This window comes from Bombyx mori, chromosome 5 (genome assembly GCF_030269925.1).
Source record: "Bombyx mori chromosome 5, ASM3026992v2".
NCBI classification, from domain to species: domain Eukaryota; kingdom Metazoa; phylum Arthropoda; class Insecta; order Lepidoptera; family Bombycidae; genus Bombyx; species Bombyx mori.
Genome location: NC_085111.1, coordinates 17,330,027 through 17,344,353, shown reverse-complemented (window position 1 = coordinate 17,344,353; position 14,327 = coordinate 17,330,027). Strand labels below are relative to the sequence as shown.

General features: G+C 36.8%; 1 protein-coding gene and 1 long non-coding RNA gene across 2 annotated transcripts in view; one reads left to right on the top strand and one right to left on the bottom strand.

Annotated features, from left to right (window-relative positions):
* Positions 1-14,327, bottom strand: part of LOC101745948 (metabotropic glycine receptor) — a 130,600-nt gene that overhangs the window by 57,660 nt on the left and 58,613 nt on the right. Inside the window, exon 3 of the mRNA XM_012688423.4 lies at positions 10,267-10,450. Within this exon, the coding sequence (XP_012543877.2) occupies positions 10,267-10,450 (184 nt within the window). The remainder of the gene's footprint in view (positions 1-10,266; positions 10,451-14,327) is intronic.
* On the top strand, positions 10,876-12,543 carry LOC134198852 (uncharacterized). Its single transcript, XR_009973101.1, has 2 exons — positions 10,876-11,383; positions 11,476-12,543. It is a non-coding gene; the product is annotated as an uncharacterized LOC134198852 (long non-coding RNA).

The window sequence follows — 14,327 nt, the reverse complement described above, 5'->3', positions numbered from 1 at the left end:
CATTTTCACTTTCATATGAAACAGAGTTTGCGATGATTCATTAACATGTATTTGGTATATATGTCTGTGACTTATGTTTCACTTAATTATGTTATTAATAAGCGATAAATAGAAAATTAAATTTTAGTAGGTTAAGATAAGCTGGTAGGCAGTGCACCAGACACCAGCTATCTGAATTGAGGCATAAAGTTGAATTGCTAATTAAATTAAGAACCATAAGTCCTAAATTAAAATCCTCCTTGATTTAAAACCAGTTGAAGAACACTCACAAAATCGAAAAACATGGCACAACAAGAAAAAAAACTATTACGTACCATTATACATTTCCCATTTACACCAAAGCACTTTTTTTGCCGGCAATACGATAAACGTAAACAGCATTTTCTTTTAGTCGGGTTCCTGTTTTTCAATTCCGTTGCATTCGTTATGTCTCTGAATTGTAAAATAGGTATCGCGTGCGCTTTTCAAAAAAAAAAAAAAATACAAAAAAAATATTGCCGTGACTAAATTAAATACTGAATCCGATAGAAGCAAGCACATGCATATGTGTGTATGTAGATAGAAGACTCTTTATTACGCAAACAGCAAAGTGCAAGGGCGAATTGCATGTGTAGTGATTTTTTTCGTGGTAGTGAATGGAAATAAAAATTAAATACTGCTAGTAATAGGTACTTTTTCATATGGCGCCTTTAGAATTGTTTTTGGGAAACGCCAAAAATATAATCAAAGGTATGTTATTGTTTTAGTTTTTCGATTTCAATACTTTGTGGTACGCGCATTATTTAAAAGAGACGGAAAGAGTACTTTGTCTTTTTCTAGACTCTTCTTCTTTTTCTCCACCTTATCCCATTAGGTGCGGTCGGCACAGCTAATTTTTCTCTTGCATTCTCTTCTATCAGCCATCATCTCAACACTCACTCCTCTCTTTCTCTCTCTCATATCGTCATTCACACACTCCATCAATGTCTTCTTCGGCGACCCTTCCCCCCTTTCTTTCACTACCATTTCCATACATCTTCTAGTCACATGCATCTTCTCTCCACATCACATGTCCATACCAGGCTAACCGTCCGCTATTTAATTTGTTGATTACCGCAGCTATTTTCACACTTCCTCTGATATACCCATTCTTTATTTTTTTTAATTTTTTTTTTATTGTCTTTGTAGGCAGACGAGCTTACGGCCCACCTGATGGTGAGTGGTTACCGTCGCCCATGGACTTCAGCAATGCCAGGGGCAGAGCCAAGCCGCTGTCTACCGCTTAATACTCTCCACAAGCCTCTTTTAAAGAAGGACATGTCTTTATCTTATTTTCTTTGTCTTTATCTTAACTAAAAGACTTTTTCTAGACTAAAAGTGACTATTTAATTTTATAAACTGATAGAATACATTTTTATAAGTCGTTCGAAGTTTAAAAGTCACTTTCTTAAAAAGATTAGTTAAGCCACTTTAATTCTAGAAGTGCGATATACATTACATCTTTTTTTTTTTAAACCAAACCAAGCATATGTGTTAAATATTCATAAAAAAAATACTATTGGGTTGAATGTATGGGAATACATTTGTGTATCGATTCCGTAGTTGTTCGACAGAAAATGTATTATAAAGCTATGTAGGTAAATCACGTTTTGATTAATCAGTCAACAACATCATCGAGCTAATAATAACTCATACATTGAAACGCCTATGATTTCTGAGCAGTGTCAGTGGTAGTGAATCAGTGCGAAGCTATTTAGAACTGATCATTAACGAAGATAGCATAACGACTAATGCGGTCTACGCAAACCGAGATGAAACTACAAGTCTTATGATTATGAACCCACTGTTTTGCCGATATAATACTGTCGGTATGTACCGGGCCTAAGTTGTTTAAATTCAACTATATCTGACTGTTGATTTAATGGTATTAATACCACACACTTTCATCCATTGTTTTTCTAATTATATCACTTGGCTATTCTTCTGTCTTACTGGTGGTAGGACCTCTTGTGAGTCCGCGCGGGTAGGTACCACCGCCTTGCCTATTTCTGCCGTGAAGCAGTAATACGTTTCGGTTTGAAGGGTGAGGTAGCCGTTGTAACTATACCGAGACCTTAGAACTTATATCTCAAGATGGGTGCCGCATTTACGTTGTAGATGTCTATGGGCTCCAGTAACCACTTAACACCAGGTGGGCTGTGAGCTCGTCCACTCATCTAAGCAATATAAAAAAAAATCTTTTTCCATTCAGACTTCATCTCATTACTCACACTCTTCTCTTGCGTATACTCTTTCATACAGTCCATTCAACTCTTTTTAGGCCGTATCTCCTAGTCTAGTAATAGGATTTTGGGACCTGACTGAGCCAGCTCTATACTTATAGCTCTGGGGTAAAATGCTATCAGATATCACATCTAAGGCCCGCAGTGAATGTCATATCCTAACATATAATTTAACAGAATCCATATTATTTGAACCGGAATACGTGACGGCTTCCCGGGAGGAGGCTGTTGACAGTACTAATCGTGTAGCACACAACTGCTCATTTCTCGAGATAAGAATTAACGGTCAGGAACAGAGGAAGATAATTGTCAAAGTCTCTGGAAACGTACATAATTAATTTCCCGATTCCTTTGAATTTGATGCTTGAAAGGTTATTCCAAAAGATCAAAACTGCTTTAAGTTTGTTTCTAGGAAATCTCATTGTATCCGATCATGATTGTCATCCGATTCCAAAAGGTACCCATCAAAGAGCTCGCGATTAATGTCAAAGATTGATAATGATACTGGGCTGCTATGGGAAAACGTTAATGAGAAGTTTAGCTGCCGCAACCACGGTAACACGTACATAATATAATAATAATAATAATATATTTATTTCTCTCTTAAAGGTATAGTACAAATACAAATGGAAATTAACCTCATAATTTATATAACATCAATCACATTTTCATCCAGCGTCAAGTGAAACCATCTATTTCTTCCTTTCCACGGCATTGTTACCATAAAACAGTTTAGCTATAATTAATATCCATAAGCCATTGATGTTCATAACTTTTGGAAATTTATTTCTTATAACCATTCTCTCTCTCTCTTCGATCGGTTCCTCACTGCTAAGGATCGTGACTCCATCCGATTTCGTCAACCAACTGTCTCCATCGATCCCGCCCTGCAGCCCGGTGGAGTGCGTCGCTGATAGGTATCCCCAGTTCCTCCGCTATTTGGTCCGACCATCGTTTGGGACCTCTACCCCTAGGCCTTTTTCCCTCTATTTTACCGGTCACCACAAGGCGTTCCAAATTGCTGATATCCCTACGTGCAACATGACCAAAATACCGCAATATTCTTTGTAGGCAGATTGTGGATAGACGTTGAATCTTTTCTATTTTTAACTGCCTGAGAATAGATATGTTGGTGCGGCGGGCCGTCCATGGTATTCGTAGCATACGTCGCCAGCACCACATCTCAAAAGCGTCGATTCTCTGCCTATCTGCGGCTTTGAGTGTCCACGTCTCTGCACTATATAGAGCAATGGAGAAAACAAGGGTGCGGACTAGATGTATTTATCTTATAACCATTAAGACACTATTATTTAAATAGATCATACCACGATTTTTATATTTAATGAATTCTTGATATCGTTACTCAAGGTATGTATGGGGCCAATGTTCTAGTGGTAACAAAAACGGGTTATAAAGAGGGTGAACAGATTTGTCTGCTCTAAACATCATACCCGTAGTCTTTAGGCTCCCCGTCATCACGGCGTTTGCAACATGCTGAAATATCTGAAACTCATTAAATGCGAAAGTCGTGATTAAAACCCGTAAAAAAAATTGGTCTATAATGAACACTAGCAGCAAAGTATTAAAACAATTCGATATCATATTATATTGAAGAAGAAGAAATGGTATATGATAGAGGAGTATGGAAGGAGAAAACATGTTGCACTGACCCCAGATCTGGGAGAAGGACAGTAAAATGATAATGATGTTATTATATTTTTTATTTATTTATTTATTTAATCTTAGATGACACTCACAATGTTAAAAAATTCACTATGCTCTAATTAAATAATTCTTTGAAAGTTTTTCAATCAACAATATTGCGATCGTTAATATATCACTGGTTAATCATATTACATCGTCGTATCTTATTTTAGTTGGACATAGTGTACTGTTGTGAGCGCTCAAATTTCATCCATTCATGACTGATTTATTCAAAATTTTAGAAATGATTCCTGTCAATTTCTATTTGTTATTAGCTGACCCGGCAGACTTTGTAGTGCATCAATCGATAAATAAAAGACTTAAACTTTTGTATAAAATAAACTTAAAACAAACAAAAGGAATCCGTCCGATGGGGGACACATCAAAGAAAAAACAAAATTGTTTGTTTTTATATAATTCAGAGCATTTTCATATTTATGCACCTCTTAAACCTTTTTTGAACTTCCACGAATAATTCAAGACCAAAATTAGCCAAATCAGTCCAGCCGTTCTCGAGTTTTAGCGAGACTAAAGAACAGCAATTCATTTTTATATATATTAATATATAGCTCTGGGATCGTCAATTATACATCAACTATGACTACGTGCTTCGAATTTGTTTCCTAAGCCGCTTGGCCATTTGCCGGTTATTAATTAATATTCCAGACTTATAATCGGTATTTTTTTTTTTTTTTTTATTGCCCTTGTAGGCAGACGAGCATACGGCCCACCTGATGGTGAGTGGTTACCGTTGCCCACGGACTTCAGCAAGCCCAGGGGCAGAGCCAAGCCGCTGCCTACCGAACCTAGAACTACTTTGCCGAAGATAAGTCATTGTTTTTTTATCGTCATTTTATAGGGACCATCATACAGCCCATCGGATGGTAAATAGTTACCGTCGCAGTTTAGCTATGCCACTGGCATTATTGATGTCTATGGATCAGTAATGCCAGCGGCATGGCTGATTGTTGTCTACGATGGTAAATAATTAATAGAGCCCGTAAATATCAAAAAAGAGAGAGTGGAAAATTGAGAAGATATTGTTTCCCAAAATTTCGCAGCACGATTAAACAGAACGTTAATATATCTACCTTAAGCTCACACCTGCTTTCTGTAAAATCGGGGGAAATTAATAAGATAAGCTTGTGATGAAGACGGTAATTTAGAAAAATATGCTGATACAATGCTTTGTTTTAATGGAATATATTTGAGGTCGTTAGAGGCAGCGAAAGTTTTGTAACTGACCCTCTAGATAGACTATTATTATTTAGAGCCTTTTTTTTTTTTTTTTTGTTCAGGAGGAAATCGCCGGACTTCCGCCCTCCACTGGGGATAGAGGGCGGAGCATGTCAGAGTCGAACTGACTAAAACCTCCTGTCGCTCAACAACCAACGTCCAAACCTCGCATGAGACAGAACTCATGAAGAGGCAAAGGGGGGAAAGTGAAGCGTTTAGTGCGGAGCACATCTCTCCCATCACCCTCCCCCTCGGGACGCCGGACCGGCGGTCGTCGGCGCCACGACCACCAGCCCTCTCGGTCGGCAGGCTATCCGAAGCCCGCCTAGATGGCGCCGGTTAGAGTGAGCTATCCTATGGTATACCCCGCTGTACCAGAACCAGCGTGGGTCGAGGATAGCCGGCCTTCCATCACCCGGATGCTCTTGCGTAAAACGCGTGCAGAGCAGCTTGCACGTCGTCTTCTTAGGCCCCCCTCGCCGGTCCCCAGATCGACATGTGAGGGGGGACCCGAAATTATTTAGAGCCTAGCGATATATTTGTATTTTTTATCTTAAATAAGCCAAAACATTTACTACTATAACTCTGCCATAAATATACCATAAAAATATCGATAAATTTAACATTCGTGTTCTGTAAATAAATTTGAGAGCGAAAAACTACACCATTACCCATTACGGTTTCGTAACAATATTATTTCAGTGCGCTTAGCCTCAAATATTGAGCTATTTCTCGTAGTGAATTTTTTTTGTTCTATGCCCATAAAAATGATTGATTATATCGACGTCCGACCTTCGGGGAACATTACTTCTTTTATTTTCTTTCAGAAATAGTACGAATACTTCACTTCTGTGTGGTGTTTTGTTTTATTATGAAAACGCCATTGTTTGATGTCAATTATTGCGATAGAAATTTGAAATAGTATTTTGTTTAATATGAAATAATCGTTATTAAAACGAAGACATGCCAATGATGGTGATTCTCAGATTTGTACCTAAAACAAATCAGGATGACTTACTGGTGGTAGGACCTCTTGTGAGTCCGCGCGGGTAGGTACCACCGCCCTGCCTATTTCTGCCGTGAAGCATTAATGCGTTTCGGTTTGAAGGGTGGGGCAGCCTTTGTAACTATACTGAGATCTTAGAACTTATATCTCAAGGTGGGTGGCGCATTTACATTGTAGATGTCTTTGGGCTCCAGTAACCACTTAACACCAGGTGGGCTGTGAGCTCGTCCACCCATTTAAGCAAGAAAAAAAAAAAAGTTATTGAAGAAGTTTGAAGAAGTTTGTTTGTCCATCGTATACCTTTTGTTATTGCCCACTCAGTAACTATTTACCAGAGCTAATGGACAATTCTACTCGCATCACGAATAATGACATGAAAAATATCTTCGCAGGATTTTTTTATATTGATTGAAATAACACAAATTATGCATTTTATTCAAATCGCTACTGTCGCGACTTACGAAGCCTTTTAGTCAAAATAGTTTTTTTTTTTTTGTTGCTTAGATGTGTGGACGAGCTCACAGCCCACCTGATGTTAAGTGGTTACTGGAGCCCATAGACATCTACAACGTAAATGCGCCACCCACCTTGAGATATAAGTTCTAAGGTCTAAGAATAGTTACAACGGCTGTCCCACCCTTCAAACCGAAACGCATTACTGCTTCACGGCAGAAATAGGCAAGGCAGTGGTACCTACCCGTCCGAACTCACAAGAGGACCTACCACAAGTAAAAAATTAAATATCTAATAATTAAAAAAAATCAATATCATTAGTGTAACTATTGGTGTTGTTATGCCAGTAAGAGTAACGTCATCTGTCGTCCAATAGCAGAAACGAATAGCGAAAGAACTAGTAATATCGAGAACACTCAAGAAGTGTAACGCCATCTATTATCAAATAGCGGAAACACACATCGAAACTACTCGACCTGTTAGGAACGTTCTTGATAATTGAAGAAATCCGTATCGACTATTTTTATAGTGTCATGTCACAGTGTCATATAGAGATGACACGAAGGCAGTTAGTAATCGGATCTATTCGAAGCGAAACATCGAACGTATCACCCGAAGCGAAACGGAAGAAGCGATTGAGAATTGGAAAGTGCTTTGTAAGTTTTCTAAGTATTAAATGGAGTTTTAATTTGTGCTTCTGTGGATGTTTTATTTATCCTGAGTCTAAGTGCGTAACAGTATTGTAATATATAGCACCAATAGTTGCTAGGGTAGATGGGTGGGTAGTTTGCTGCTTATTTCGTCCGTGAAAAATCGTACACTCCGATTCGAAGGGCACCGCAACCGGTGCATGACAAGTCAGAGATCGACCTCATGTCTCAAGGTAGGTGGTACCAATAACTTTGTGATGTATTTGATCTTTGAAAACCACATAATAACTATGGGCTGTAAATTCACCGCATTAAGACCTATGGAAGTAATATTTGAAAGCACTGATATTAGGGTAATGGGTATTTAATATTTTTGCCTCGAATCATCAAAAAACATTGTGTATTCGATATAACGCACTGCTGCGTTACTGCACACGGCAACGGAATATTATTGTTTAATTGAACTTAACGATTTTGGGAAATTTGTAATGGTAAAATATCCGTCGTTGAAATATGCCTTCGGTTTTCTGATAATATCGTTGGAAATAATTACTCCACATGAAAATTTTATATTGTATTTTGTTTATGATATTTCAGATTCTCATTTTATAGTCTATTATGTTTGACTCTATGATAATCCTTTGCTTCTTTAACAAATTTATTAATAACAAAATGACTGTTTACTTATTTAACATCACGACAAAACGAGTGGGGCTACCAAAAGCTATATTTTGGAGTGGGATATAGACCAGGAATCTTTTCTACTTTTATTCGTCTAATATAAGCTACTAAATCGTAAAAATATTTTTAAAGCCGTACACCATTACACACACCACGCATCGGCATATCTGTGTGACCCAATCTCGGTTATTACTGAAACATCCACAACGAGCTGGAATTATTTTTACTGTCTTCGTGGGGCCGGTTTTCGACTATCACTTTGCGTGAGTTAGGTGAGTTTAGACGAGAACAGCCTAACATAAAGAATATCTATTTTAACGTGGGTCAAATGATCTCGTTGATAACAATCTGTTCTGAAGACAAGGATCTGCGACATCGAGACACAAGTCACTGTTATCAGTATTTTATCATCTGGCCGTATCCTGTTTCAATTTTCATAATTTTTTTACCAAATTTCATTCCAATGGCAATGAAAAAAATGTAGTTCATATTTGGAGATTATGTGATATAGTATGTGTAGACGGTATTAAGGATATTATGGCTATAAACTTTGGAAATATATTTACACCAGGCCTTCGACTTTGGCGTGTTGACCAAAAAAGCACCACACTATCAGAATCTGTAATGGGTGTCCTGAAAGGTGTTTAACGGATACATACACTAGAGGATAGGCAGCATTGTTCTCTGAGTTAAATTATACCAGCATACTACGATCGTCAACCATCACCGCTGATAGTAGGGGTATTCAGTCTGTAAGCGTAGGTGCGCTTACATCTCGCCTATTTCTGCGGCGAAGCAGTTTTGTGTTCCAGTTTTAGAGGTGGGATACTCGTTAAACTATATTATTATGACGGAGAATGATGATGTTAGCGTCGTTGATGTCATTTCCTTCATCTTTATCATTCCATAGTGACAGTAATTAAGACTCACTTTTCCAATGAATTCCGCTTATTGTATTTCGAGTGGACAACAATGAAAACAGAGAGCTCCGCATCAGTCGGTTGCTCGAGTCGGAATGTTTTGTGCTAGTCACTCGTATTATCGTAGAAAGTAGACGTAACTTAGTCATGAATTCTTTTGAATACCATCTTAAACAGTTGTTGACATACGTAACATTAAGGAAACAGTTAACTTTAATTTATTTGTAGTTAACTAAATAGTGACGTTGCGCCGACATATTGGTACTGGTACATTACTGGTGGTAGGACCACTTGTGAGTCCGCGCGGGTAGGTACCACCGCCCTGCTTATTTCTGCCGTGAAGCAGTAATGCGTTTCGGTTTGAAGGGTGGGGCAGCCGTTGTAACTATACTGAGATCATAGAACTTATATCTCAAGGTGGGTGGCGCATTTACATTGTAGATGTCCATGGGCTCCAGTAACCACTTAACATCAGATGGGCTGTGAGCTCGTCCACCCATCTAAGCTATAAAAAAAATCTAATTGACAGTTCGACCGCACGTCAAAACGTGGGAGATGGCATTTTTGTTGGTTTGTCTATTCGCGCCGGTAATCACTTAACGTACATTAAAAAAAACCTTTTGATTGAAAAAAAAAACTATCCTTACAACGATTTTCAATATTATTAACTTTGCGACATTGCGGGGCTCTCGTAAGCCCCGCGATTTTGCAATGTAGAATCACGAGCAGTCCCAAGACTGCAGGTAGATTGTTGGGAGCGGACATATCTGTCTACCTTCTTTCCTGAAAATTTTTCTTTGCTACCAATCGAACACGATAATTTGCATTTCTTTACTGTTTAGAATATAGGTAAATTATCTCACGATACAAATCTTATTCACGGGTTACCGGAACCTATAGATACCACAACGTAAATGCCGCTTGGATACGTAAGGTGTATCTCTCAAGATAGTATGAGCCGCCCCAAAAATTGAAGTCAAAACTCATGAATGTTCATGGTATTCACCTATGTTTTGAAGACACTAAATTTCTCCAGCTTGATCAGGATTGCGGTAATATCGTGGTGAATTTGTCATATTATGTACGTAAAGCTATAACTTGGTCTTTGATCTATACTAATATATAAATCTACAGTGGTTTTTACGGATGTTCCGTTATAACTGCTGAACCATGCATCCGATTGACTTGAAATTTGGTATCCATGTAGAAACTACGTGTAATTAAGTATGGACTTATATGAGTGTTGGACTCCCTAATAATAATGATAATAAATAATAATGTTAATTTTAAATGCCCAGCGAAGCGGGCGAGTACGGCTAGTCGTTAATAAATTTGAAAAATAGAACAGTACTTACTTGAAGAAATAACTTCCATTATTGTATCCAAAGAAAGGCACAGTGTACGTCAGCATCCAGATGTTACCACCGCCGCAGTCGTAGTAGGGTTTCGACCATTTTCCGTCTTCATACGTCACCGAGAGGATCTCGTCTGGCTCTCTATCTGTATGAGCCGTGTCGTTGAAAGTATATGTGTTGTAACCTATAAAAAGAAATGGTTTACTGTTACTAAATTTTTTTATTTTTTTTTATTGCTTAGATGGATGGACGAGCTCACAGCCCTTCTGGTGTTAAGTGGTTACTGGAGCCCATAAACATCTACAACGTAAATGCGCCACACACCTAGAAACCACATAGAAAATGTTGCGTTACCAAATGGCTTGGCTCTGCCCCTGTCATTACAGATGTCCATGAGCGACGGTAACCACTCACCATCAAATGGGCCCTATGCCCGTCTGCCTAGAAGGGCAATAAGTAAAAAAGATCACCGGAGCCCATAGGCATGAACAACGTAAATGCCATCTTGAGACATGAGTTCTAAGTCCCCGTTTTTCAGTACAACAGCTACCCCACCCTTCAAGTAGAAACGAAATACTGCTTCACGGCAGAAATAAGCACGGCAGAAATATGAAAAATAAATCTAGGGTCGGCAGACTAAAGCACATAAGTCAAAATTTTCAATTTATTTTTTATTACATCATCGGTTTACATTTTGCTCAACACACAATCTGACTAAAGCACATAAGTAAAACTCAAGTATTTCATGGCGTATTCAAGCGGCGTTCTGTATCAACCTTATCAAATCCTAATATAGTCAAACGAACTAAAAAACATAACTGGACTTATGTTCTAAGGAACACCATAAGTACAAAGTTATTAACGTAAGAAGTCTGACTTATGTTATAAAGAACATCAAAATGTAACATTTCTTTAGAGAAAGTGGTTACTTAAAAATATTTATAACGTAAACAATACTTCGGTAAGTGGTTTTAATTTACTAATGTTGTCGATTGTGCACAGTTTGTTGGTTAGTTGTGTGTGAGTGCTTAAGTATTTTAATTATTTAAGATGAATATTCAAAGAGGCAAGAAATTCGTTGAAATGGTGTTATCCACTCATCTGGAAAGCAATGAAGGTATATTTTCACATATCTTCAAAATTATGATTTGCAAATTACGTAATTATATCAATATTATATCATTATAAATAGGTCTTGTCCTTTTTTAGAAAATGTAAATCAGCAGTCGGTTTTGAACACAGAGAACCTAGTAGTAGACGATCCTATACCGTCAACATCATCAGGTCAAGTCAGTAGTTTAACATACTATTCTGTACTTGACTTCTCTAGTTATGATTCTGTACGAGATCCATGTTATGAATTACCGAGACTTCCAATCACATCGAGTTCAAGTACTTGTGATGAAATTTCAATGAATCCTAATGTGTCTCCAAAAAAGAGTATACGTACTATAAAAAGAGAGAAAAAAAATACGTAACTTAGGACAGGCATACAAAACTTTAAAGGGAAATGTATATCAGATCGCACTATGCAAAAAAAATTTTAGGAAAAACAAAAAAAAGGCCGCTGAGTTTGTTTCGCCAGTTCTTCTCAGGACTGTGGTTTTTTTTGGAACCGGTGGTAGAGTTAACATTGTTATTTATATTTTGACATTCAACAAGTGTGTTATACTGACATCTAAGTTGAAATAAATGATTTTGAATTTGAAAGAGTTTGCAGAATGAAATGTAAAGAACGTATACCTTAACTGATAGGCATGCCATATTTACAGAATATTGGCAAATGGGGTCATATGCAAAAAGATCTGTATACTTGGCGTCTTTAATGGAAATTCAAGATAAATCTAAGAAAAGAATACGAGCTATTGAACCTGAAAAGCAAAAGCTTAGAATGAAGACATAAAAATACTTTTTTACTGTGCATGGTAAACGTGAACCTGTCTGCCGAGTATGTTTAATGAAACCGTTAGATGAAAGTGACAATTTTATAAAGACAGTTGCTATGAAAAGGAGATCATCCATAGGGGGTTCTCAAACTGATGATATAATATCTATACAGCCATTACCCATATCCATCGAGAAAAAAAAAAGATTTAATTTCGCTGCTCCCTTTAATACTAGATATTTTCCATGAATTTTAAATAAGTCTTCCCACGTTGGAAACTTTACGAAATACTGATCCAGATATTTTAGAACTCGATGAAGAAGAAGAATTTTAATTAAACATTAAGTTGTTATTTATATTTATGACTTATATTATTATAATATATATCTTAATTGTTGATCTTTTTCACTTAACTCATACTATTATTGCGTTCCTTATAACTTAAGTCATCTAATTATTAAATAATCACATTTACTTTAAAATATTTAATTTTAATAATAAGTTAGTGTTATAGACTTATATAATTCAAATAAACATTATTAAGTTTGTTAATGTATAAGGTTCTAAATAGTTTTTTTTAATTCCTGTAAAGTAGCGTTTTTTGACTTATGTGCTTTAGTCTGCTGACCCTAGAAATAATGGAAAAGAAAAAAAATAAGCATAAGCATTGCGGGCTCACAAGATGACCTACCACCAGCAATAAGGCTTATCATACCATTTTTCATTTACTAATTAATGATAATAATTATAAATACCTCGTAATTTAGTTATAAACTGTATGAGAATTTTCGGCTTGTATGTTATAAAGGAAACGTAAAAATGGAAATCTATACCAAGAAATATGACACCTACAGACGACAGCTTTGTATCGAATTACGGTATTTGGAAATCAATGCCAGGGCCGCCTCTGTCTAAAACTTACGCAGTTACGTCAGTTAGTAAAACTTTATTAATTAATATTAGTATTTTGACTAATTGTTTCTGATAGCTTCAGCCTAACGAAGGGTTTCAATATATAATTTAAATAATTGGTTAAATTACATTTTTCACATTAAACGTCTAACTAGAATTGTTCCTGTGTCGTGGAGACTGAAAATACAAAGATAACACAAAAATAATTACGACCAGACCACTAAAATTATGCATCTTGAAAATCGAATCTAAACAAAAATCAAACCCAGTGGTGAACGCACTTGATCAGAATCCCAGCATTGAATTTTGGAGTCCCAATAAAAAGGCATTCCAATCTAAACCAAGAAGCAGACGCAAAAGAGAAATTCTAACGAAAAACTGTTTCAATTTACTTGCAAGAACAGAACATGTCGAAGTAACTAGAAAAAACGTCGTAAAAACTAGAACTGAGAGACGAATAATAAAAAGTAGGAGAAACGAGAAAAATGAGCCATTACGGAAGTAGCTCCTGCGGTAATTTGATGAAAATTACCGTGGAATAAGACTTTAATTTATGACTACTTGACGTCGTAATTTACGTTCGGACATTTGTGGTCGGTGAGATTAAAGAATTTGCAGGTAGATGGCAAAAATACACGAATCCTTCGCGTCAAAACTGGGCATAGCTTCGCAAGCACCCTTTGCGCTACAGCAAATTCGGTTTTATATTTCGAGATTAATACCGAAATTTGTCATGTCTGGTAGTACCACAAAAATAATGTTCTCATTTCGAAAACTAAATATTAGCTTCTGGAGTTTGAAGTTCGATCATGAGTTAGTTTGAAGGGCCTTCTGTAACAATAACGGGAACAAAAAAAACCCAGCCAGTTTCATAAATCAATTTGGCAGACTATAACTCGGATACAAAGTTTGTTCAACAGTCATGAGATCCTAGTTTAAGCGGTCGGTTTTATTGATTTGGGACACGTATAAATAGGATCGCACTGTACTTTATGGCTCCACCCAAGGATTTCGATATTTGCAAGTTTATTTTTTCTTTCAATTTCACATTTTAATCTAAGCGAAGCTATCATAGAAAAAAAGAATTCTGGAAAAAGCCTGAGTCAAGTTAAGGACATTTACAATTTAAAATATACAAGTTCAATCATCAAATCAATGACATTATCACAACCACTTCATTGACTACTAGTTTAGTTCTTTTTCCAATTATTGTATAACCCTGAAATTCTACTTAACAACTACATAAACATTTTGCGTTCATTGA